The sequence below is a fragment of the Propithecus coquereli genome, unplaced genomic scaffold (assembly GCF_000956105.1).
Source record: "Propithecus coquereli isolate 6110/MARCELLA unplaced genomic scaffold, Pcoq_1.0 Scaffold580, whole genome shotgun sequence".
In the NCBI taxonomy this organism is placed as follows: Eukaryota; Metazoa; Chordata; class Mammalia; order Primates; family Indriidae; genus Propithecus; species Propithecus coquereli.
Window position 1 is genome coordinate 1295382 of NW_012151730.1, and position 26880 is coordinate 1322261.

The 26880-nt window shown below is 48.7% G+C and overlaps 2 protein-coding genes and 1 pseudogene across 4 annotated transcripts in view; 1 reads left to right on the plus strand and 2 right to left on the minus strand.

Moving 5' to 3' along the window:
* RNF214 (ring finger protein 214) overlaps positions 1-2430 on the plus strand; it is a 47767-nt gene extending 45337 nt beyond the window's left edge. The window contains exon 14 of one of the 2 annotated variants that reach the window (XM_012658339.1): positions 138-2430. In XM_012658339.1, coding sequence (XP_012513793.1) covers positions 138-203 — 66 coding nt within the window. In that variant the 3' untranslated portion in view covers positions 204-2430. The remainder of the gene's footprint in view (positions 1-137) is intronic. The other variant, XM_012658340.1, reaches the window with a different exon arrangement.
* On the minus strand, positions 741-3893 carry LOC105821593 (annotated as a pseudogene). The gene is made up of 3 exons (XR_001138073.1): positions 3890-3893; positions 2959-3320; positions 741-1762 (listed from the first exon to the last, which is right to left on the minus strand). The product of XR_001138073.1 is annotated as an uncharacterized LOC105821593 (transcript).
* On the minus strand, positions 741-25975 carry BACE1 (beta-site APP-cleaving enzyme 1). Its single transcript, XM_012658341.1, has 9 exons — positions 25254-25975; positions 10703-10791; positions 8982-9198; positions 8332-8469; positions 7528-7662; positions 6456-6557; positions 5957-6106; positions 5518-5689; positions 741-4844 (listed from the first exon to the last, which is right to left on the minus strand). The coding sequence occupies exons 1-9, from the start codon at positions 25512-25514 to the stop codon at positions 4603-4605; spliced, it is 1506 nt and encodes a 501-aa protein (XP_012513795.1). The 5' UTR covers positions 25515-25975; the 3' UTR covers positions 741-4602.
* Positions 25976-26880: the final 905 nt, after the last annotated feature.

A 26880-nucleotide genomic window follows, 5' to 3' on the forward strand; every position in this document is an offset into this window, starting at 1 on the left:
AGGGGTAAGAGCCATTCAAATAGCCCTTTTGGTACCCAACAGAAGAACTTTTCTCTTGTTGAATGTTATTGGTACTCTCTCCTTCCTTCCCTTCATTTTTCCAGATAAACCTGAGGTGTGTCTTTCTCTCTTTCCAGTGTATCAAATTCTGGGCCCAGACCAACACAAATGACACTTGTCCCTTTTGTCCAACTCTTAAATGACGGACCTGACTGGGGAGGAAGATGAAGAGAAACTGATGTGAACAGGAAGCGCGGGTTCAAGATTTCTAAAACTCTATATTTATACAGTGACATATACTCATGCCTTGTACATTTTTATTATATAGGTAATATGTGTATAGAAAGTCTGTATTCAAATGTTCGTAAATGAAAGTATGTATATTATGCAGAAACAGTCTGTTCCCCCTCATCTTGCAATTCCTTTGGGGGATGCAGATTGTAGGGAAGATGTTTAGTCTGGCCTTGAAATTATGATATTGCTGCCCAGGGCTGTTTTCAAATACAGTATAAAAACCATCTAGGAAGCTGCTGTTGCTCTACAGCCATCCTGCTTTGGTTCGGCTCAGGCTCTTGTCCATTTTCTTAAGGCTCATGTATGCAGATTTGAAGCCTGGTGCTCACCTGCTGTCCAACCGGATGCCTTGCTTACTGAAAGCCTCCGGAAGCCTCAGTATTGTTTTAGTCACTCCAAATGGATAAAATGAGACTGAGTGAGGAAAAAATATGTAACCCTAATAGTTTGACTTTTCATTGAATCTTTTACTGTGTTAACGCTCATTATTTATACATAAACATTAGGTTTACAGAATATTCTGTTTTACATCAGCAAAATTCACAGTCCAAGAATTACAACATAACCAGGTCCCATTTCCTCCATGCCCCTACACACTTCTGTCCACCCTTCTTCCCGGATAGAAATTAGCACAACCACAGGTTTTTCCTAGGCCAAGCCATCCCTTGCTACCGCTGGCTTGGCTTCTAATCAAGCTCTGACAGGACAACATTGTGAAGTCCTCACCCCTTCCCATTCACTTCTGGTCTCCTAGTCTAGCTAAACCCCCTCCCCCCTGAAGGTTAAGGCAGTTGGTTCACAACCAAGTTGTTGGGTGACCTTGGGTGAGCTCCAGACAGGCACTGGGGTGAGGAGATGTCTGTGCAAAATTACTTGCAGAACGATCTTGGGATGCTGGGTTTTAATTTTTGAAGCAAGAAAGCTACATGTTTCCTGTCCTGGGAAAAATGGAGACCAAAGTGATAAGAAGATGTTTGGATTTCAAGTTTATAAATCATTCGTTCTGTGGATAGCTATCCAGAACTAGATCATTTTTCCACCTCTGCTTATTGCCCTTCTGGTTTTTAGGTTTGATACCTAGGAAAGCAGTGACTCTATTAGAGCTTTGAATCTTTTCCTATCCTTTTATCTTACTCCTACAGGAAATGGCTTCAGCTCCCTTCTCTTTTGGAATTAAACAAGTAAAAACTAAGTGTCAATCAAAAAAAAATTGGCTCTAGAGAAAGGATATCATTATATTACCAGCAACTGACTTTTTTCCATCCTGGGACCTGGAAATGCTTACTGGTACTATATCAGGGTGGCAAAGACTTTTTCTTTGCCCAATTAAATTCTCTCCTTTCCGTTTGTTACTGTTTTCCTTTGTTGTTCATCCGTGCCTGTCAGTTCATAGATGAATTCTTTTTCTTTTCTCTTGCCTTGCTTGCCCAGGTTTATTGACTAGTATCAGTTTAAGGAGCTGGATTTCCTCGGACCTCCTTGGCATCTTGTAGAATGATTGGAGTGGCCTGAGTACTCAACTCTTCAGAGGTCAGATGACCCACTTTCTTTGGTTAATGAAATATTACTGTCTCCAGTTTGGTAGCTGTCATGAACAGGAAAGGTGGCATAATGGAAGACCAGTTCCTTCATTCTTTTCATTTGAAGGATTCATTTTTTATCTTAAGATTTTGTCTCCCTTCAACTTTGCAGCAGCAGCCTTGGGCCACTTGCAGTATTTTTCAATATCCCTTGAAAATTTAGAAATTGGAAATGCGTGTAAACAATATTGTTTCTTTTCCAAAAAATCTTTGAAGCCAAAGGAGTAGAGAGAGAAAAAAGGAGGGAGTGAAGAGGGGGCTTAACTGCTTCCAGTATAGTCCCTGGAAAGCCAACTCTAGCAGAGGATAAGTGTTTGGAGAGTTGTGCATGGGAGCTGGGGCCTCAGTGTTACTATTTTCTTTCTTGTTCATGATAATCAGAGAGCAACACTTAAGTTTTGGCCACCCCTGTTCTCCCTTCTCTCTCTGTCCACTGGCCTGCAGTGGTAAAAGCCACGCAGACCAATGGGGAAGGCCCCAGATACAGTGAGTGGAGACAGGACAGTCATTTTTCGGGAGTAGAATTTAAAAATAGAGATATATAATACATATTTTTATGAGCAAGAAGCTGTTGTCAAGATTTTTTTTTTATATACTTAGAGTTCATAGTTTCAGGATAGAAAGGAAGTAACTATGAAAAGAAAAATAAGTGCACATTTTCTTTAAAAAAAAAAAAAAAATAGACAACGGGACTTAGTAATGAAGGGGTTGAGTTTTATGCCCTGGAAAGGGCTGGGAAAAAGCCAGTCTTCCCCAACATGGACAGAAATTATAAAGCAGAATGTGTCATTTTCATTTCACGGTAGCAATTCTGGAAGTTTATTTACACAGTAAGTTCTGAGCTGGAAGTGGACAGTTTCCAGTCTTCCTGTCAGTCTTGGTAGTTACGGGGTGTTCCCAGTCAGCCAAAGCAGCACCAAGTGCAATGAGAATGAAGAGAACCCAGATAAAAAAAACTGACTCAATATTCTTGTTTTATTGGTTTATGGCTTGTGGGCAGCTGGCTGAGGCCAGGAACTCCAGAGGCCCTCCTTGTATTTCCCTCTCCCTCATCAGGTAATTCTACACTTGGCAGGTCGCATACCTGGAAGCAGTGTGTTAACCAGATAGGAATAGGACACGATGGGTATACCAGGAAAATTTAGGTCTTCCCACTAACACTGGTATCATAGTCTACTGTGTTAGAACTGATAGGGAGATAAAGAACTTAGTCCCTACTTCCTAGCCCAAGAACCAGCCTGGGTACCCACGTGCTATTAGGAGTGGAGAGTAGAGAGCAGGATAGAAGAAACAGATGGCCTCCATCAAGGGGTTTTTGTGGTGAAGGAAATAAGGAAGCCCTGAGGCTGCCATCCTTTCTCTAGGCAGCCTTGATACTGAAGGCAATGACATTAGAGCCAGAAAGCCCTGCATTTCTGACACTCTTTTGATATAATACTAGTGCCACTGTGTGATGCCTCAGTCAAACAAATGGAGGGGCCATTAGAGAGGGTGAGAAGGCAAGGGAACCACTGTGTTGTGTAAAGATCTTACCACTTCTTATAGATGAACAGGAAGAAATCCAGGCAGAGCTTTAGGGCACCAGCTCTATCGCTGTTGAATTAATCTTCAGGATTCTCCTTTCAAAGATTGGGTAGGAGAGATCTCCTGTCTATTCCTTTTAGCACCTCAGCTGCAAAGCTCCAGAGGAAAAGGGATTTGGGGGAAGAAGTGAACTTGTGACCAGGAAGACAGAGCCCAGCCCTGCTATCTTCCATTTGCCCTCCTGTAGGGCACCTGGAGCTTAGGGGGGGGTTGCGATATTTCAGCACTACCTATTGTGTGCAGAATAAAGGGTTCAGGTAGAGACAAGTAGAATTAACAAGGTAGAAATTCATGTGTTAAGTAGAACTTCTTAGTGGGCACTTTTCATTCAAGAGAGCCAAAAAAGAGCTCTTTGGCTAGATAAGCCCTTCTTCCCATCTCACTTTTGGTCAGGTTGCAAGCACAGAAAAGAAAACACTGGGAAACGATACCCATCTTATGAGATGGGATTCTATCTTGGAGATGATGTCTAAAACTGGGACTGGTGAGTGGTTGTGTTTCTGCCTTTCCTAGCTTTGATCCCAACTGTTCTCTGTCTTTCTATTCCCTCTCCTCTTCTTTCCAGCCACCCCCACTTGTACAATTATTCAATCTAATTATTTTTTGTTTGATTTAAGAGGCAGTCTTTATACCAATGTTAAGTGTGTTTATACAGTCCCTGTCTCTAAAGCAAATAGCAAACTGTGCATCCTCTCCTACCGACTTTGGCCAGCAGGGCAATAAGATTGGCCCTTTCTCTACCAGGGTACCACAGGGACACATACTGGGGTAACCTGGGTGTGATGCCAGTACTTCTGGGACTAAGAAAAGAGGAATACTTTGGGTTGGAGAATTTAAAGGGATGGTGGGTGAAGGTTCAGGGCTGAAGTTTTAAGCAGCAGAATTTCCCAACTTAAGTTTGAGGTGACCAAGAGTATTCCCACTACCAGAGTGCTTCTTTCCTCTCCTGTTTCCTACAGGCACGATCCCTATAACCCACCTTGCCACTTTTCCTTCTTTTCTGTCAACGCAGAGGCATATGGTGGGTAGGTGAGGGTCCTGAGGTGCTCTGGCCACAGGTGCCATCTGTGTCTCCTACTTGTGACCAAAGTGAACCACCCAGATGTGGTCCAGGGGACTCTCTATCTTCTGCCCATAGGCCTCCTCACTTCAGCAGGGAGATGTCATCAGCAAAGTCATCATGCTGATGGCGCAGGCAGCGGAGGCAGCGCCACTGACACACCATGAGGCAGAGTGGCAGCATGAAGAGGGCGCAGATGGCAGCCATGACATAGGCTATGGTCATGAGGGTTGATTCATCTGTCTGTGGAATGTTGTAGCCACAGTCTTCCATGTCCGGAGTGACAAAAGGGCCTTCCACCGCTGCCGTCCTGAACTCATCATGCACTGGGGAGAGGGCAGATGTGAATGGGCAGCTCTCATTGTCATAGGGCAGGTTGGGTTTTACAACAAAAAGAACTTCCTGATAGTGAGATCTTCAAAATAGCCCCTGCAGAGGCTGTGGAATCCCCTTCCCTGGAGATATTTAGGAGCAGGCCGGAAAGCCAGTACCAGGTGGAGGCCTACCTCTCCTCCCAGGTCACTGGAAGCAGTGGCCTTTCCCTATATACTCATCTAGTAGGAATGATAGCTAAAAGTCAGTAGTTTTTAGGTGACCAAAAGCTAGCCCCTTGTGCACCTAGTAAACTTACTTTCCACTGCGAAATCCAGCTGCAAAACCCTGCCGCCTTTCTGAACTAGCACTCATCCTCACCATATGGCAGCTGACATGGTCACTATAGGCTCAGTCTGCTGCCCTAGCGTCTAGAGCTTCCCAAGGTGCCTAGGCTGCTCTTGCTACTCAGGGTTTCCAGCAGAGGTTACCAGTCCAGGCAGGGGTCACCATGGCAAGCAGTACAAAAAAAGGACGAGCACTGACACTAGCTTTTGCATAGTATGTTGACTTTGGCTTGAGGCAACTGTTACCACCTCCCAAAGTGCCGGGGGCCCAGGTATCCTAATTGCTAACAGGGAGAATACAGATAGACAGACCCCACACCCTCATCCCTGGCGCTCTCACCATGGCAAGCGCTGACAGCAAAGCCAATTCGTTTTCGGGCCCGATCAAAGACAACGTAGAAGCCCTCCATGATAACAGCTCCCATGACGGTGCCCGTGGATGACTGTGAGATGGCAAACTTGTAACAGTCGTCTTGGGATGTGGCCACGTCTTCCACTGGCCGCAGGTATTGCTAGGGGTAAGCAGTCACAGGGTGAGGGTGTCTACTTCACTCCATCCTTCACCCCATCTCACCTTCTAGACATCTCTGCCCTCACTTAGGTAGCTTTTCCCTTTGCCATCCCTGAGATCTAAGGGCTTGGGTTTTCCAAGACCCCTTTACCACTGGACACTCATCGATTTTGTCTTCTAAGTTCTGGAAAGCCATGTCTACTCACTGTCTCCCAATATGTACTTTGTCCTCTTTATGGGGTCCCATTGACTCAGGTTGGGGACATACCTGTGGAAGGATGGTGATGCGGAAGGACTGGTTGGTGACTTCACCCATTAGGTAGAGCGAGATGACTGGGAAAATGTTCCAAGGGGTGGTGCCTGCTTGCCAGCACACCAGCTGCTCTCCTAGCCAAAAACCGTCTGGGAACTTCTCTGTCTGTGTTGACAAGAAGGGATAACTGTGAGGAAACAGGCTCTTCACCAGCTCACCTCTCTTGTTTTCAGATAACATTGACTGGGCCCTTTATTTGCTTTTCCACTGAAACATCCAAAGTGGGAAAAGGTAAACTGCAACTGAAGGATTAGAGAAAGGAAGTGGGAGACTGAGGTCAAAAATTTCTGTGGATTGTGTAATGAGCACATTGAGACCCATAAAGGAGAAAAGTTTTTAAGAGCTCTAAGTGGAAGGATCTACATGTAGACATCTTGGCTCTTGCTGAGGAATGTGACTCACTGACTTCTCTGACACTGTGCCATCTCTTTTACCCCATCTGTAGTCCACTGACCGAGGAGGCTGCCTTGATGGACTTGACTGCAGCTTCAAACACTTTCTTGGGCAAACGAAGGTTGGTGGTGCCACTGTCCACAATGCTCTTGTCATAGTTGTACTAAGAGGGAGAAGAGAGGATTAGAAAAGTCAAAAGCTTTTCCAGGCTCTGGGCAGAGTTGGAGGGGTGAGCCTGATTGCTTGGGGTCCTGCCTAGGTTGGCATCCTGGCTTTGCCACTTGTTAAGTGTACCTCCTCGGACAAGTTAACCTCTGTGCCTCAGTTTCCTCATCTCTAAAATGAGGCTAAAAATAGTACCTACCTCAAAGTGTTCTTATAAGGATTAAATTAATTAACACATTTAAAGCACTAAGAATCGTGCCCAGCAAATAGAAGGCACTCAGTAAACATAAACTCTTAATACCATGGGTAGTTAGACATTCTCCAAATCTTGAAAATAAAATAGTGCTTTTAACTTTTCTTAGTACTTTTATATCTATTCTAATATAACATAAGAATGTAGGTAAGGAAGACCCAAATGGTTTAACTACCATTTACTGGGTACTGCCAAACATGGCATAAACACTTTATACATTATCTCTGATATTTGCCACATCTTTGGGAAAGTTGATTTTACCTTTGTTTTGCAGATAAGGAAACTGAAACACAGAACAGTAAATTGCCTAAGAGTATATAGCTAGTAAGTGGAGGAGCTAGATTCAAATCGAGGTCTTTCTGATTCCAAAGACAGGCTCTGATACTACATCATACCACCCTACCTCTTGAATGACTGGCCCAAGGCCATGAAGCAAGGCAGTGACTAGAGTCCAGACATCAGAACTAGTTCCATGCTTTTTTCATCACTAGACCCTAAGCCCCGTGGTTCCTGGGAAAGTGCTCTGCCAGTCTTAGCCCCAAATCTTAGATCCTGCTGTGTGACCGTTGAGCTCCTGACTGTTCTAGGCTCAGCCCCAGCCCTTTCTGCAGGTCCCACTCCTCTGCCTTGTCCTCCCAACCACATAACCAGGGTCTTCCTTCACAGTGTGTAGCCTACCTCCTTCCCTCCCCTGGGTCCCCCTTGGTTTTATTACCTCCTTGCAGTCCATTTTCAGATCTTGTCCATTGATCTCCACCCGCACAATGATCACCTCATAATACCACTCCCGCCGGATGGGTGTGTACCAGAGACTGCCTGTGTACAGTGAGTGGTCGATGCCACCAATGATCTAGGGACAAAAAGAGACAGGTACCCATGTCCCAGCACAGGAGGAAAGCAAGTCACCCAGAGACCAAGCAATAAGATCAGTAATTCCTTGGGGGTGGCAATGTCTTCTACAGATTACCTTTTTCATCTTCCTGCTTCTAATCAAATCATGCCCTAAAGGGATTTATAGTTTCTTAAATGTGTTCGGGAGAAGAGACTTTCCAAGATTTTTTATTTGTTTCAGAATCACACAGCCCTTGATATAAAGTTATTTAAACCTAAACTGACACAATAAATGTTGAATGAGTGGTTGTTTCTATTGTAAGTTTTATTTTCTTTGCTTGTTGGAGAACCATTCACCATTGTCCTAATTAATTAATAAATAGACTTAAACTCCTTACATCTCTGCCTTCTGACCATCAGACTGAATAATCTTAATTTGATAGGTCTTATTTTCATTTCCTTTGAAATTTTCCTAATCACTTCTGATCCTTTCCAAGCTTACCAGAGGTGCCTTGAATAGTGCAAGGAAGAAAAGGTGGAAAAAGAAAAGTAGGGATGAGGAATATAAAGAGATTTCTCTTAGTTCCAAGTAGTGGAGCCGACTGTGGTACAACCTTGAGGGAGCAGGGCACATGGCAGCCGTCTCTCTCCCAGTGCCAGGACCTGCCCTCTCTGAAGACCCACTCACCATGCTCCCTCCGACTGAGGCCAGCACTTCAGACTGGTTGAGGGGGAAGCCAGTGCCACAGAGCTGCAGGGAGAAGAGGTTGGGAACGTGGGTTTGCTTCACCAGGGAGTCAAAGAAGGGCTCCAGGGAGTCATCGGGCTGTGGCAGAAAGAGACAAGGAGTGAATCCTCACACAGAGAGCCCTGATAGACAGAGGCCAACTTCCTGCCTAAATTGGAAGGCAAAAGTGAAAACTTAGGGGAATATCCCTTGGGAAAGACCATCTTGAGGTACTGAGATTTGGCAGAGAGGGGGTTAGCAAGAGACACTGACAGTGCAAACAGGAAAGTACTGATGGGCTCACAGATCCACAGAGGTTGATCCCCATATGCCTAACCTGCTTCAGATTTATGGGGGCCTTTATCATTATTAAAGATCTTAAAGAGAAACCACAACCTATTCTTGTACCTATCACAGCTTCTCTCACTAGAGTTCTGTCCTCTGTAGGGCTGAAATTCAGACTGCCATCCTATCCCCGTTAAATAACTCTTTAAACTGACTTGTTTCCTTCCTTTAGTCAGTCCCTTCCTTCTCCCTCCTAACTCCTTCCCTGTGTAGCATGTAGTTCGCAGTGTGCAGACATGTTTAGGGCCAGGCCCTGTTGCTCTCACCCTGGCAATCTCAGCATAGGCCAGCCCCAGGATGCCCTCCCAGTTGGAGCCATTGATGAAGAACTTGTCTGATTCAGTGATGGCAGCGATGTTGGCACGCACAGTGACGTTGGGGCCATGGGGGATGCTCACCAGGTCGGTGCCCAACTCCCCTTCCCACTTGCCCTGGGTGTAGGGCACATACACGCCCTTCCGGAGGTCCCGGTAAGTGCTGGACCTGTGGAAAGGAGGCAGAGATCTGTGGATGCATAACCACAACAACTGATACAGGCATCCAGCATAAACCTACTCCCAAATGCTACCTTATTTCAGGGGCATCCTAGAGTCTGCTTTTAGGCTGCTCAGCAGAACATCCCTAGACCCATCACCTAGAACAGATTGTAAAGTAGCCTTGCAAGTAGATGAGGGGAGCTATTGCTAGGGCTCATTCTTGTCTCCATAGCTCATATTCGTAGGTCTCGAGCTCAGCTCTGTGAAGAACAAGCCTGGGCTTTGTGCATTGTGCCTGCTACTGCTGCAGGACAGCTAGTGGGCATCGCTTCCTCCCCCCAACTCCATCGAACTCCCAGAGAAAAGGAGCCATTGACCCTCTTGCTGCCTGGGGACCCAGTGGTACAATCTGAGTGGTAGAGAAAGTGCCAGGCAGCATGAATGTAGAACCTCTACAGCAAGTTCTTCTAGAGAAGGGATTTGCACAAGCATCTCAGCAGAGCAGGTCAGCATTATACACCACTTCTATAACACACGCTCATCAGTGTGTGACACCCCCACCTGTTTGATCATGTCACTAACCAGGGCTTCTATGTGGGTGAGGGGCAGTGATGGGACTGGGACCTGGAACAAATGCCCTTTCATCAGTCCTGCCCACATTCCCCTCCCTGACTGCCTCTTTTAGATAGGGACATTAAAGGAAAAGGGATCAGGAAATGGGGAAGGTGAGTTTTGCACCTGCCTAGAAGCCCAAGGATAGGATTTAAGCCTCTACTCACATGTTTTCACACACAGATGTCTCAGACATTAGATATCCTCCCATCACGTCTTCCTCCTGCTTTTATGCTAAGGGGGCTTCCAGATTATCCCTCACTGCCTCTCTTACCTTAAAAACCCACTCCAACCCCCTCTTTCACCAATAAGCTCAATCCAGTGGTGGCACTCTGGGTGGTGCACAGAGGAGGTATTTTAGCCTCAGTCCTTGATATTGGTCCAGGCAGTCGGGTTTATGAAGGGCCCTTCATGTCCTTGGGCTGTGGGAAGCCACCTAGAGTGACCCCTGGTTGAGAACACAACAAAGGAAGCTATCACTGTGGCCCGTTCAGCCAAGACTTAGCTGGTATCAGAAAACAGGGCCACTGAGGGGGTGTACGATGAATTCTTCTCACCTCCCCATTCAGGCAGAGGGAATAAGCCCCCTGACATCGCCCCTGTGAGATACAGGGCTCCTCTCCCTCCTCCTTTCCCTCCCACAGGAGGCTGCCCTGTCTCAGTACTGAAGCACCTCCAGGCTGCCCCGCCACTCACCCTTTCCCATGGTATACCTCCTCAAACCATCCCCTCTTTACCCTGTCTCTCCTGGTCACTGTTGCCTTTTTTCCCCCTCCCCTTCCCCACAAGGAAGAAAGGATCTCAGAATCTAGTCTTCTTCCCTGCACCCCTCCCCTGACCCTTCTTGGCCCTGGATCCTTGGGAAAGGTACCTCCCCTGGGGCTCTCCCCAGGACTCACAGCTGCCGCTGGTAGTACCGATGCAGGAAAGGGTGGGGGGCAGCCCCCACTGCAAAGTTACTACTGCCCGTGTCCACCAGGATGTTGAGCTGTCAGAGAAAGGGGAGAGGAAAGATGTTATAGACAGGACTCACCACCTTCATTGTCCCTCACCCCCCAGCCAGAGTCTCCCCTTGGAATGTCCAGGGTGAAGCTTCCATGATGCAGGACTGGCCAGGCTGGCACCCAATAGTTCTACAGCCACAGACAGGACCTGGGGTCCTATGATGCTGTAGGGGCCAAGGGAACATTTCCTTGGCCATTCCCTTCGTCCTCTGAAGGTTCGCTGAAAAATCAACTGACAAAAGGCCGATTAATAGAAGAAAAGGCATACAAATTTATTAACATGTATGGGAGTCATACAAAATAAAAATCAAAGAAATGACCAGATAGTTGAGGCTTTTATACTATCTCGAGGTTATAGAAAGAACAGGGGCTTGGACTATTGTGAAACAGGTTATAGCTGAGGGAGAAGAGGGGGCCTGGCTAGCACGGGTGGTCTTGTTATATAGATGAAACCTCACAAGTAACAGCCCCCAGAGAGTTTACATGGTAAATATTTCTTTCACACCTTTACAGGTGTCAGACTTTCGGTTAATCTTTCCTAGATGCAGACAAGGGAGGGTCTCAGAAAACCTGGTGGCATCAATGCAGACTCTCTACAGATGCAGATCTCCCCCACAAGAAACAGGGTTACTTCTGTCTACAGGCCCTCTGAACAGCCATCTCAAAATACGTCAGGGAAGCATATTTTGGGGTGAAATATTTTAGTTTTCTTCAGCGCCCTCAACACAGCCTCAGAAATTTTGCATCTGCTTCTGCCTGCAGTCATAACATTTTGCTTGTCATCAGAGCCACGCTGTGTGTGCATCCACATCCCCAACCATACCAACAAGCACCCCGCCCTCACTCACTACCTAACTGATTCAGTCTGCAGACACACCCCCTCCCTTCCCTGGCTCGCCAACAAAGAAAGCAGCCTGGCGCATGCCCTTCCAGCTCAGAGAGGAGCTATTCTAGGAGCTGGCACTGGCGAGGGGCGCTGTGGGACCAGGATGGCACATCAGTGCCCATGTGTGTGCTTCTGGCACCTGCCCACCAGAATGTGGCACCCCGGGCAGGGCTCCCCTTCTGTCTCAGAGGTGACTTAGACCTACGAGTCCTACCGTCAGGAATCGTCAGGAATGGTAGGGAGCCAGGAGTCCGACCTGTAAGATGTCCTGGTAAAAGCCCACCTTGTCAGGGCCCTGGGTTTGGCTAAGTGAATATGGAACAGGTGTCATCTTGGTGCTCCTTGCTGTCCAGCTCCTTCTGGCATCTCTTCTCCCTTGTTCTTTCTTCCTCCTTTGATGGCCTGACCCCTCCCTCAATCAGGCCAGAGCCATTTTTTGAATATCTACCATATCCTCACAGGCAAAAAGAGGAAAGGCCCCTGTCCTCAGAAAAATGGTAACCTGTAAATTGAATCTCCTCTCTGGCCGACTTTGCTCGTCCATCACCTCAGCTTCTCCCCTACCTCAGGGGCCTTCATTTCTGTATCTTCTCTCCTCAGTGCAGTGAAGTCAGCTGACCTTGGTTTTGGTGCAGGCTCTGGCCTTGTCACCTTGAGCAGGTCACTGTGCTTCTCTGGGCTTCAGTTTCGTCCTGCCAGATCCTCTCCGGCCCCTTCCTTCTCAGTGGTGCCTCTGTGGCTGTGCTGACTGTGCCCTCCCCCAGTGCCTGCTCAGGCTTCCTGGCCTCCCTCCTGTCCCCAAAGACTCCCAGCCCCTGCCTCCTTCCTGCTCCCCAGCCCCCCACTCCCGGCCCGGTTCCCATTTCCCTCCCTGCCGCCTCTTCCCCCACCTCTCCCCTCAGGCTCTCTCCCTGGTCTCTGGGCAGCCACCAGCTCCAGATGCTGTGCTTTCAGAGAAAATCAATAGAGCCGGGAGGCTCAGCGGTTCAGATTTCAGCCAACCAGGTTAATGATTAAAAAGGCTTCTTCACTCACCCCTTCCCCAGGACCCCCTCCCCCACCTCCCAGGACTCAGCTCCCAGCACTGGGGTTGGACTGCTATTTACAGGGCGCCCTCCTATCACCGGACCCGCACAGGAGGGTGCCAAGTGGGGACTACCTGGCCGGCTCTAGGAAAATATGGCCACTTCTTTACACTGGAATGGAGCTTAGATCCGGGGGCTCCTGCTGTCCCGGCCCCTCCCTGCCTCCCCACTTCTCTCCTGCCGGCGGAAGGGCTGTCTCCGCAGGCTACTCCCTCCCCAGCCAGGAGGCTCTGGGCACTCTTGTTGCCGTTCCAGTCCCAGCCTTTCTCCCTTCCACCTCAAAGGGGGCGTAGCCCAGGAAGGAAGGACCCCCTCCATTCCCAAACCCCTCACCCACCTCCACGCCAGGATTACACACCCCCACTGCTCTCTGCCTCCCCTCTCCACCCTTCCCCTCGAAACAGGAAACCACAATAAGCAGCTGAGATTCCCTCCTGAGCAAACGTCCTTTGCGGTGTGATCCTGCCCGAGAGAAGCAGTTTCTGGTCCCGTCCTTAAACGTTTCTAATCCAAGCCCCCTGGGGCAATCCCTACCCCCAACCTTTCTCTTCCCCCTTCCGCTGAGTCCTTTTACAAGGCAGGGGCCCGACGCAAAACTGAGCCATCTCAGTCACTCAGAGGCAGGGCTGCGAGCCGCCAGCCGCGGCCTCACCTCTCGTTCCACAGAACCCGGCCATCCAAGGGGCCGCCCTCGCCTCCCACATCCAATCATTCCACTCTGCCCGCGGCGTCCCACCAATCCTTTCTCTCTGCTGTCCCTCCCCCTGGCTCGGCACGAGCGAGCGGCCACCGGGGCTAGGAAGCCAACTCCCTCCTCCCTAGTCAGGCACCCTGCTCTATGAATTATCCCTTTTCCTTCAGGTAGATCCAACCCCCCTCCCCTACTCCCAACACCACCAAATCTGGATTCTTCTTATTGACATTTACAAACGCTTGAGTCTCTTCATTAAAAGACAAAAAACTTCCTAAATCTCACATCCACCTCCAGCTACCCACCCCCTCCTCTCCCTTCACAACCGAAGCTCTCAGCTAAGCTGTCTCCGTTTCTTCACCTCCCACTCATTCTTCAATCCATTCTAAAACTGGGTTTTGCCTCTATCCCTCCACTATAAAACAGCCCTTACTACAGTTACCAGTGATCTCACGTCACCAAATACAAAAGATATTTGCAAATCATTCCTCATCTTCCTTGATTTCTCAGGTCGCATCTCTGTCTTTTGTAGGCTCTCTCCTCTCATACCACTCTCTCCCTAAACCACCTCAGTAGATCCTGGGACTCCTAAGCTTCCCACTCTAGCCCTTTCCTCCCCGTTGCGCTCCCCACACACATGCTGAACTGCCTCAAATTCAGGATGTCCAAAGCTGACCTTACGTGGTCCTACCCATCTGGGCGTCTTCCAGTTTTCCCTGTGTTAATGGATGGCGTCACCATCCATCTGTTCTGTAAATCAGCAACGTCAGAGACATCTTAACACCACCTTCTTCTTCACATCTTTATCCAGTGCATCAACAAGTCCTGTCCAATTAAGCTCCGTGAAAGTCTCTTGAATGTATTCATTTCTTGCCACTTCCTGTGCCACCCCTAGGCCAACCTATCATCGCACCTTGGAATATCACGATAGCTTTCCAGCTGCTCTTGGCACATCCACCCTTGCCCTCTCCAGTCTGTTTTCTGCACTGCAGCTGGAGTGAGCCTTCCAAAGTGCAGATTTGTCCAGTTTACCCTCCTATGTCAATGGTTTCTCCCTTAGCTGTTAAAATAATTTTATTAAAAACTCTGGGCCCCGGCGGTGGCTCACGCCTATAATCCCAGCATTTTGAGAGGCCAAGATGGGAGGATGGCTTGAGGCCAAAAGTTCAAGGCCAGCTTGAGCAACATAGCAAGATATTGTCTCTATAAAAAATTTTTTGGTTGGGCATGGTGGCTCACACCTGTAATCCTAGCACTCTGGGAGGCTGAGGTGGGAGGATTGCTTGAGGTCAGGAGCTCGAAACCAGCCTGAGCAAGATCGAGACCCATCTCTACTAAAAATAGAAAAAAAAAAAACTTAGCCAGGCATGGTGGGGTGTGTCTGTAGACCCCACTATATGGGAGGCTGAGGCAGAAGGATTGCTTGAGCCCAGGAGTTTGAGGTTACTGTGAGCTAGGCTGACACCATGGCACTCTAGCCCTGGCAACAAAGCGAGACTCTGTCTCAAAAAAAAAAAAAGAAAATTTTTTTTTTCCAAAAATTAGCCAGGTATGGTGGCACGTACTTATAGTCCCAGCTACTGGGGAGGCCGAGGCAGGAGGATCACTTGAGCCCAGAAGTTTGAAGTTGCAATGAGCTATGATCATAGCACTGCACTCTAGCCTGGGCAACAAAAAAAAAAAAACATAAAACATAAAACAAACAACAGCTTTAACATTTCCTACAGGGCCTTCATGGTCTGCACTGCCTACATATCCAGTCTATGTTTGTCCCATAGTCCTCCAAGCTCTCTACCCACCAGCACACTTGCCTCACCTTAGTTCCCCACACCAGCCATGGTCCCTTCCCTAAAGGCTGTTGCAAAGGCTGTTCACTCTGCCTTCCTCCTTTCCACTTGCAGTTTTATCTATTCATCCTTCACCCTGAGAGCAAAGAGATTTCCTCAGGGAGAGACCAGGTCATGTTCTCTCATTCAAATGCTTCCATAGGGCCAGGCTGATGGCTCACACCTGTAGTCCCGGCTACTCAGGAGACTGAGCCAGGAGGATGACTTAAGCCCAGAAATTTGAGGTTGTAGTGAGCTATGATCATGCTACTGCACTCCAGCCTGGGTGACAGAGCACGACCCAGTCTCAAAAAAAAAAAAAAAAAAAAAAGCTTTCATAGAAGTTGCCATCTGTAACTTCACATTGAATCTCACCTTTTATCTAACTTTAAAAAAAAAAAATCCCCACAGTGTCCCTAGTAGGTATCACAGTCCCTGGCAATAATATTTCTTGAATGAATGAATTGCTAAAGGAAAGAAAAGGATAAAGAGCTAATCTATCCTGTTTTGGGCATGGCATGTGAGAGAGGGGTGCCTCAGTGGCTCCCAAGCAATGGGTGTTTTAGATTATGGGTGTGGCTCTAGCTCAGACCTGTCTTCCTCTCACCTGGCCCCCTGGCTGGACACAGGAGGCATGTGTTCAGGCAGCCTGTGGTCCTGGAGCCAACTTATTTCTCTGTCCCCTGGGGTCAGGCAGACCCAGGAGTCAGATGCCCAGATGCTGTAGCCCAGGGTTAAGGCTAGGTCAATGTCAATCACTTAACAAACAAAATGTGCCTCTGGGGGCTTCAGAGGGAAGGCAGCTTCAGGAGTAGTGCTAACAAGCCCCACAGGGAAAGGCACACCTGCCCAGGATTCACTCTGCATGCTCCCCTGGAGTTCCCAGCAATAGAGCTTGGGTGATGAGACAGGTATGGAGCTGGCAAGTCTTCCTCTTTGTTCCCCAAATCCCACCTGTCTTGGCCCTAGCTCTCACCAGCAGGCAGGGATAGCTCAGATTCTTCCAGATGAAAAAAGCCTTCAGGAGGCATCTGTCCACTGGCCTGAAGAGATGGGGACTGTTTCCAATTCTGAACCATCTCTAGTGATTAAAAATCCACAACCTTTCTTGGTAGCCTATCCCAGGGTCTTACCACCTTTGCAGGCCGCTGGAGTAGAAGCTCTAACTCCAATTTCTCCTGCTAAAGAGAAATTTATTTCCTTCTGTGTAGGCCTCAGAGTTAATGACAGGAGAGCTCTTTTTTTTTCTTTTTAAAAATTTTCTTATTTTAAAAAATACAAATATATATTCTTTGATGTAATATAAATTTTTCTCCTAAGTGAAGTATCTCAAGAGGGAGAGCTCTTATATTTTTGTATAACAAGCCTTTCAGCTAAAGTTGAGATGTAGAAGCCCATCTTCCATTTTGCAAAGGAGGAAACAGCCCTAGAGTGCGTAAGCAACTTGAGCAGCCTACACAACAAGCCACAAAGCTAGGACAAGAATCCATTGGTTCTGACCAACCCTCAATTGTAGTCTCATCTCCTTGACCCTCCTGTCTCTCCCATTTGGAGAGGAAGTATGTGGTAGAACCACACTCCCCCCTCACTCCCATCCATGCCCTTGTGTGACCCCATCTGACATTTACTGTGGGCTTAGCAATGTGACTTGCTTTGGCCCATGGGACATCAGCAAATGATGCAAGGAGAGGCTTGATAAACGCGTGCTCACTGGGGACAGCCTCCTTGGAAGGCTGTCTTGACATTCTGTGTGAAGCAACTCAGGCTTGCCTTTTGAGGACAAAAGACTTCTGAGAGGACGAAAGACTTCTGAGCCAGAGGCCCAGCGGGCCTGGATGAGTCCAGTCCCCAGCTGACCCACCCCTGAATGTGGCCACAAGTGAGCCCAAGTGAGACCTGTAGAAGAACCACAAGCCAACCCACAGAATCCTGAAAAATAAGATGACAGTTGTTGTAAGCCACTAAACTGGGGAGTAGTTTGCTACCAGTTTGTTACCAGTAATTTGTTACCAGATAATTGATACAAACTGTCTGAATTAAATCCTGGAATCCTTGACCTTGGGGAAACCTGAACAATCACAGGTCAACCCCGGTGAACATCTCTTGCCACTTTCCTCCTTGCTCACCATGCTGCTTGTGAAGTTTCCCAAAAGCACCATGATCTCTCACCTGTGCACCTTTAGTATGCTGCTTCCTTTGTCTGAAACGTTCTCTCCCCGTTTTGTCTAACTTCTGTTCAGCGTTCACACTTGTGAACATCCTTTCTCCCAAAGGTCTTGTCCTGATGCCCCAGCCAAGGTTAGGATCCTCCTCTTGCAGGTCCTCAATAGCACCTGCGCTTCTTTGTCTCCCACTCACCAAACTTTTAATCATTTATTGAATGTCTGTCTGTCCCACAGACTACATGGTCCAGAAGGGTAAGAAGCACATTCGTATCCTTATTACCTAATTATTACCTAGCCTTGAGTAGGTGCTCCAGAATCATTTTTTTTTTTTAACTGACAGTAATTGCCTCATTTCCTGCAGTTAGTTGCCGTGACCCTACAGACTCCTGCTATTCTCAGCCCCAGGGTCCTTGCAGGGATGCTTTTCAACCTGGGACTGTGCATGGCCACTGAGCACGGTGACCATGACAGGGCACACCCACCACACCCTCACACATCGACTGAATATCCACCCAGGGTCCTTTGGTTCTTAGAGCAGTTATAGTGATTCCAGGGCTCCCTGGTCCCAGAGCCTTCCGAGTCAGCTTCATTTGCTTTCCTAAGTGGATATTTCCAGACCTGAGCTTACTCAACACTGAGCGAAGCAGGCAAGGAAGGACACGAGGAGCTTAAAGTCAGCAGCTGGGAGTGGCTTATGGCCAACAGAGCATATAGCTGTTACCTCAAACTGAGTGCAGTGAGTGGGGCCTGTGCAGCTTCCTCCCACCTGAATAAATCCGCTGACCCTGTGCAAATAGACCCCTTTTTCCAGGTTGATCCTCTGCCTTCCACTTCGCCGTCCAGGCTGTAGCTGGCGATCAGCACCTGGAAGCAGGCAGGCTCCCTGGCACTACTCACCCCACTCTGGGCTAGTTTTTAAAAGATCCCAAAGTGGTTGAGTCACCCCCAAACCTTATCTAGTGCATCCTTCCCCCTTTGGACGGGATGCTCCATTTCTCCCCAGCCTCTAACCCAGCTCAGCTAATATTTACCAGCACTTCCTATTCAAATAAGATGATGGATGTGAACGGCCCCAAAATTTACATCTGTGGTTTTCAAACTTTTTTAAGCAGCAGAACCCTTTTCCCATCGTATGGAGGATCTCAGTGTACCAGAGAGAAAAGGGCAGAGGTGTTTTGTTTGAAGGAGAGGTTTGATTTTCTCTAATTCCCCCCACCATGCTGGCTCTTGAGACATCTGTTTAGCACCTTCAGCCTCCAAGGAACTCACCTGGAAACCCCTGCTCTACAAGGCATCACAGCAGCTATTTGACACCTGCTTTTCATTGTCAGACAGTAAGTCCTTCCTGTTGTCTAACCTTGTCCCACCCATGGTTTACAGTAGCTTTAATCTTCTCTTGCTCTGTCCTCAGGTGAAAACGAAGCTGACCTCTTGCAAAAGCCCAGTCTTCCCCCATGGCACCTGGGTCATGCTTAGCACATAGGCTTGTTTGTTTGAACCCTTGGGAGATGCTAGGTCCACTCCTTGTGCAGAATCTCCACAGGCACTGGAAAGGAATAAGTGGTTGGATTCACCAACCCTGAAAGGCCAAGCAAGGAGACACCCAGCCTGGACACAGTGGGGTAATGGTGGGTAGCAGGGAGGGCAGCCACAGGGTGACAGCAGTTCAGGAGATCTGGTGGAGAGGACTGGCTGGCATGGGAGAAGACGGAGCTCAGCCAGTTTGCTCCATGGCCTTGTGAGAGTCCCCTCTTAGGGACCACCTGGCTACAGTACCTGAGTACGTCTTCAAGTACTACGGCATCAGTGAATGCTTTCCAGCCCTCTGGGCCCATCCTGCCAGATTAATCTCAGGGTAGCTGTAGAACCAGAAAAATGGCCTGGCTCCTTCCTAGGACTCTCCACTGCCCAGGCAACCCAGAGATGACTCCCAGTAGAGAGAGAAGGTAGCTGCCAGGTATTCGGGCTTCCCTGGGCGATGTTTCTCTTTCTGCATTTTCAACCAGAATTTTCTGCTTAGCTGTTTATCGGAGAAGCCCAAGAAGGGTCCCTAACCTTCTACCTTAGTGAGAGGGCACAGTCTTTCTCGATGCCCCCGGACTCCCCACACCCAAAGCTAAACTTTCCCCTACCAAGCTGGGGGGGCAGAGGAAGAGAGGGGTGAGAAATGACAGCATGAGGGCTCTGTCAAAGGCCTGTGTGGAACCTGGAAGCCCAACTCAGGAAAGCCACGTGTGGTCACGGGGACTGGGTAGATAACTTACGGAGCTAGGGCTTTACCTGCTTTGTCTAATTTGGAGCGTGGTTCTTTGAGTTCAATCGTTTTCGACCTTTTTGTTATGAAAACTCCTTAAAAAATGAAATATAACCCAGAAGTCCACTGTACAGAAACAATAAAAGCAGAGTTATTCTGGGAGGGCCCTCAAATTTGGGCAGAGGGGACTTGGCCATAGGAGGGGTGGGAGGCCCAGAGCCCTGCCTGCCTATCTCTCTCCCCACCTCCCTCACCACTGAGCCCCTTTACAGAACCCTGCAAGGCACGGTTTAAAAACCATTATGGCAGAACGAGAAGAGAAAAAGTAAAACTACTTGGCATTTCTTGGTCTCCGAGACTCTGCACTCTCATGGTTTTCTAGTTCTCTGATCATTTTCTCTTGCTCCCTTGTGTACACACCCACTATTCCTTCCTTAATTGTTTTCCTCTTTTTCTCTCTCCATTCTCTAATTTGGCTTCCACAACCATCTCTGTGCGGGCGACTCCCTAGTCCACCTTTCCAGTAAGAGCTTCTCTCCTGGTTTCCAGACCCCCATTGTCGGCTGCTTGCTGGATACATCCACAAGGATGATCCACTGACATCTCAAAGTCAACCAACATGTCCAAGACTGTAGAACACGGGAAAGAACTCAGGACTTGGACTTGGAATCTAGAAACCTTTATTTGAAGCCCAGCTGTTCTCCATAGCTGAGTAATTTGGGGCAAAACACTTAATCTCTCTGGACTTCGGTTTCCTCATCCCCCAAAATGGGCATGCTAATACCTATCCGTTGTAATTAAAGCAGAAGAATAAACGTGGAACTTTGGTAAACTATATTATGCTTCGAAAGCTTGCTCCTTTTGCTGTGTTCCCTGACACGAAATCAGAGAAGGAAGTCATTTTCTCCTCTTCCCTCTCTTACCCCATATATCTCTTCGGGGCAGAGAACAGCTGCTTGAACGACATGCGAATACTGGTTCCTGCTTTTTACCCTCACTGCCACCACGCTCTTTCGGACCCGGGTATCCTAATTGAGAACTTTGTCTCATGCTCTAGACTCTCCAAGGCATTCTGTGCACTGAAGTTGTTTTCCTAGAACCAAAATTAGACTGTACCATCCCTCTTCTCCTATACCTACAAGGACTCTTACTGTTTGCAGAATAAAACCCAAACTTCACTCAGCCCCACAGCATCCCTGCCCTAACTTCTAGCTTCTCACCATAGTTCATGCTTCTCTTCATGAAGCATTCCTCCCACTACTCTCCAGATAGCAAAGCTTTCTCATCTCTTAGGGCCATATTCAAATACTTCCTTTTCCAGCAAGCCTTCCCTAATACCTTGTCAGAAATAGCTACTTCTCTCTGTGCACGTCCAAGACCCACCATTCTACTATTTGTACCAAATGCATTTGGTCTTGTATGATATTTAGGTGTTTTTACGTCTGTGTCTCACACCAGATGGTGAGCTCTCCGCGGGCTAAGGCTATGACATTATTTTCCTTTTCTGTACACAATAGTTGCTCAATAAAAATTTGTTAAACTGAATTGACTGTCACCAAATTTCACTCCTAACGATTACATTATTGTCCTGTGTTTGATCAGTGATGCTCATACTATCATACTGAGATGACATCCTTTAAGTGAAAAGAATAAAAATACTTTATCTAAGGGCTCCAGTTCTGCATTTACAACTGCCCATCAACAGTTCTGTTTAGATGTATTGCAGCTTAGGTATTCATTCACTCAACGTGTTTTAGGTGCATGTTCTGAGCTTGGCACTGTTCTAGATGATAGAATACAAAGAGAAACAAAAGACACTGTAAAATAAATAAATAAATAAATAAAATTTAAAAGACATTGTCCTTAAGTGCGTGAAGTCTTATGAAGGAAACAAACACAAAAACAGTTATATCATGAAAAATAAGTGTAGTAAGGGACATATCAGCAGGTGTTATGGGAGAATAGGAGAGGGATGTTCATGATAAACTTTCTTCTCTTCTAAGACAAATGGCACAGTAGGAAGAACAGGGTGAGATGAGGTCTCAGCTCACTGGGCTGCCACCTGGCTAATTGTTTAACCTTTCAGACCTCATTTCTTCTGCTAGACGTTGTGAATGATAAAGACCTTTTATATATATTGCTGTGAAGAATAAAATGATATATGTAGAATGTATAAAAAATTTTATACGTACTACAATAATGGATACAAGTATATATTTGTATGTCAGTACTACTGAACCATCTCCTCCTGCCAACTTTCCTGTTCCCACAAATAGTTTTGTTATCCTCTAATTCATCCCAGATCAGAATCTCGAAATCATCTTTGATGCCCCACCCCTCCTTCAGCAGTGTCACCAAGTCCTGTCCACCTGCCTTGGACCCAACCCATCTGCGGTGGAATGTTCCCTGCATCCCGTCTTCCCTTCTCTTTCCATCTCATCACAGCCTCATGCCTCCTTGTCATAGTGCCTCACACCTGGACTGTTGTGACAGAGCCTCCTGCTGCCTGTGTCTCTCAGTTCCGTCCTTTCTAAAATTCAGATGTCTCTTTCTAAAAGATTGCTTTCTTTCTATCATTCCCCTGCACAAATAAATTTAATTTTCCCCTTATAACTGAAGACCAAATTCCACACCTTATAGCTTGACATTTCAACTATTGGCAATTTGGCTCTATTTTATTTACCCAAACTTATCCGGTCTCAGCACAAACCTGTAATGTTAACTGGACTGGCTTTCTCCTGTCTCCTGAACAAACATGCTTCAGCCCCAACACACATAACTCATTCCACATTCATTGTGGCCTCTCCTGGTCTACATTGGTCAGGGTTGGTGGGGGGAGGAGCAGACATGGACATACAAGTAAGGTGCAATCATAGTACAGTGGGATTGGTGTTGTTTCCTCCCTGGAAGGGCCTTCCACACCTGTCCACCCCTCAAGACCACACTCAGGGCACATGTCCCTAGCAAAGCCTTCCCTGATTAATTTATCACCTTCTGAACACCTGTAGCATTCACTCTTTGTACTTCTATAGTTCAGTGCTTCTCAAACTTGAGACACAAACTGCTGGGCACTATCCCCAGAGATTATGACTCGGGAGGTCCAGGGTGGGGCCAGAGAGTTTACATTTGGACATCACTTTGAGTACCACTCTATGGATGACCTTGTGCCAGTCACTTCCATTCCTTCACTTCTACCCCAGCTTTTTATGGGCAGAAAAACGTGTCTTCTGTATGGATAGGCCCCCAAGGCCCAGCAATTAATTGCCTAACACAGAGAAAGCGCTCCCCAAATTTAACTTTTCCTTGTTCGTAGTACTTTGCCATCCAAGTTCTCATTTTGTGCTTACAACAGCCCCACCAGGTAGGGAGAAAGGGCATCCTTCTCACAGACTGCTGGGGAGAGAATCAAAGTCACCACAGAGCAGAGACTGGCTGGCATAGGCTCAGTTAGAAGCCATAGTGCAAGCCACAGAGTTGCTCTAATTGTGGGCTCCCTGGCACTGGCTCCTTGGGCTAGTGTTGAACTTCAAGCCCACTTTCCTCTTCTCCTAGAAAGGAAGGGAAAGGAACTGACATTTACTGACCCTCTGCAAAGTGCTGGGCTGGAGGAGGTACACATTATTTCAAGGGATTAGGGAAGTACAGTAACTGGTCCTCCAGTTTTATTCATGTAAAATGCAGAGGCCCAGGACACCCAAGTTTTTATGCCTCATTGCATAGCACAAATGAGGCAGAACAGGCAACAAGGAGAAAGTGACTTCAAATTTGTTGGAAGTCAATTTTGTGTCCAGGTGCATTGTTCTAGGTGAAAGCACCTACAACAATTAATCCTCACAATTTAATCCCCATTTAGTCCTCACAAGTACCTTTCAAAGGAGATCTAGTTTCACTCATTTTAAAGACAAGGCAATAGACTCAGAGAGGTTATGTAATTTGCCCAAGGCCACACAGCTGGGAACAGGAAAAGCTGTGGGTGGTAGGGCTGAGATTCCTGGTCTGTCTGACCCCAAAGCCCTTGTTGGTTCCGCAGCCCCGTTCCTGCCATAGGATCTGTGCACAGTTTACACAGCACATTACTAGCAGAAACAGGAGAAGGCCCCAGGTATCTGCATTCCCCTCTGCTCCCTGACAATACCTCACATTCCGTTTGCTCAAGCTGCTCAGGGCCTGGACTCTGGCTCTATCCTGGCCTCCACACACGGATTGGAGACTACTTCTGGGGAAGTTATGGTGCACAGGAAAGAGACGGAGAAAGTAGGGGAGACCAGGGCCCTGGATTAGGCAAGAGATCGGCCTAGATAGCATGGACCTAGGAAGACTGCCTTCTGTCAGGTAATTGGGAGGTGGACGTTTGTGTTTCTCCCAGATCCAGCAGTCTGGGAAGTTCAGGAAGTGTGGCTGTCCCCTCCACCCACCCCAAACACACTCCCACCTTCACAGACCCTCCCAAGGACAGGCTTCCCAGACACAGATCCGGGGGTGGCTCACAGAGATGTGCAGGATCAGATTCAAGGTGACACACACCAGCATATACAGAAGCACTCTGTCGCCGGTGCCCAGACTCCCCCACGGAGGAGGCAGATGCACACAGAGGTCGGCCCCGGCACCCCACATGGAGGGCTGCTCACACTCCCACAGCTACGCACAGAGGTGCTGAGGGCACACCTCCACCCACCACCTCGGAGGTACCTTGGAGATTGCCCAGAAGGATGGGGAGAGTGGGAGCGTTTTCACCATCACTGCCATGCCTCCCCTTTCCCCCACCAAGGAAGGAGTCCCATTCCTGGATGGGTGCTCTGTCTCCTCTCCTAGGATTTGTCCTTTCCCAGCACTCAGTTCAGTTCTCCTATGGCCTGGGGAGGCCTGAGGTGGGGGAGGGGCTGGGGTGCAGAAAGCAAAGGGGGCAGGGAGGAGGAGGAAGGATGGACTAGGGGTAAGGCAGGAGCCGGACCAGGCCTTCTGGGCTGAGTGGAGGTCAGGGGGGCCTAGGCACTCTCACTTGGCTGCCCCTGTGGCAGCCCAGACAGTGGGAGAAAGGGGCTGATCTAACTGGTACCAGGATTTCTTGGTCCTCAGGATTCAAGGTGCTGGGAACAAGGGTCAGAGGACAGAGGAGGGAACAGGGCTAGGTGGCCAACCTCCAGGGTGGTGGAATTTGGGAGACTCAGGCTTGGCCTTTGCCAGAGGGGTGGACACGTGTTACAGTGCCCCTACGGCAGACCCTTCTTCCAGGTTAGGGTCTCCAGCTGAAGTTTCTCTTGCCTCAAATCTTTACTGAGTGGGTATGTGTGTCAGATTAGGAGTCAGGGGAGGGGAGGTAGCCAAGGGGGCTTGGGAAGGCTGTGAGGGGGAGGGAGGAGGGGAAGGGGAGTGTCTGGGATGACTTACGACCTGGAGGAATAGTTTGAGAGGAATGGTTAGAGTCCCTCCTGCTGCCCCCACCAGCCCATTTTAGCAGGGGACCAGCATGCTGCCTTCCCATCCTGTCTGCCCTCGGCTCATGCAGGAAGGAGGGCGAGGGCTGGCCTGACCACCTTACCGTCTGAGGGGGGCTGCCCACGGTCATCTCCACGTAGTAACCCTGACCCGACTTGCCCCTCAGGTTGTCCACCATTTCCACAAAGCTGCCTCTCCGGCCGGGCTCCTCGGGCTCCTCGTCCGTCTCCCGGGGCAGCCGCAGCCCCAGGGGGGCTGCCCCCAGGCCGCTGCGCAGGGGCAGCCGGATGCCGTGCTGGGTGCCCTGGGCAGGCAACACTCCTGAGCCCATCCACAGCAGGAGCCAGGGCAGGGCTTGGGCCATGGTGGGCCCTGGCCTTCGGGCCCTCTGGGCTTGCACTGGCCCACGTCCGTCCCTGGTGCCTGCCCCCAAGTCTAGCTGGTGGTGGTGGCTTCTCAGGGGAGGGAGCTCGGAGGCATCAGGACTCCAGAGCCTGCAGGCCCCTCAGCCAGCCCCCGGGTCCGGGCCGGTGGAGAGCGGGCAGGAGCAATCCGCAGGGTAAGAGAGAAGGGGAGACACTGGGATCTGGAGCCCGCTACATCTGGACGGTGGCGGCCAGCCTCAGCAGCGGGCTCGGCCCCTCGGGGGGCTGGGAGGGGCGGGCATGGCAGGTCGCCGTGGCTGCTTTCCCGGTCCTCCTGGCGGGGTCGGCGGCGTGGGAAGGGGCAGGGGCTCCGGGCTGCTGCGGCTGCGCTGCCGGCTGCTCAGGCCACCATAATCCAGCTCCCAGCTCCCAGGCGGGCAGGGGAGGCGGAAAGACTTGTGGCGGCGGCTGTCAAAGCCAAAGGGTTTTCGCTTTTCCCTGGGATCGCTGGGAAGTGTAGTTTTCCCACGCCAGGCAGCCCAGCTTCCGGGGCTAGAGAGGGGTCTGGGATGCCCTCTGCCGAGGTGGAGTCCACCCTGCAGGACACTGGCGGGAGAGATTTCCGCAGCCCCGGCGGCGCGGGAAGGGCCATCGGGATGGAGTGGAGGCGCACCTCTCTTCGGTCAGTCCTTGCAGCGTTGATTGAGCACCCACTGTACGCCAGGCACACTGCAAGGCACTGGGGTTACGGAGAGAAATAAAATGCACATACACCAAAAGTGGTTCCACATGGGAGAATTAAGTGATTCCTGCCACAGTGGGGTTACATACAAAGCGATGTGGCATTATGGAGTAGGAATTTGGGGGGACAGCAAGGGGATCTGGGAAGACTCAATGGGAGAAGGTAGTATTTAATCTGAGTATTAAAAATGAGTAAGATTTTCACGAGCAGAGATTGGGGGAGCAAGATCGAAGGGGACGGAAGGGTATTCTAGGCAGCAAACCACAGAAGCAGGGTCCAAAAGGGGAAAGGGTAGTCGTCTGTTTTCAGTAGCCTACACTCTGTGGGCAGTCGGGGTCTTCTCTCTTCTGATTCTTTTTGAGGCTCTACTTGCTGTGAATCCTCATGACTCCCTGATTTCTGGCTGTCAGTCAGCCAGACCAAGGATGAATTGCTGTTGACAGCTTTAAAGTGTTATCACTCCAAGAAGTATCTGTATATTAATGGACAGGAGCTTGAAACGAAAAGCTTCAGAGCTTTAATAGCTTAGAGGAGAAAAGCTATATGATTATATCAACATATTATTTATCAAATGTGGAAAGCCACTGATAAAATTCAGTAGTCATTCTGATAAAAAAACTAAG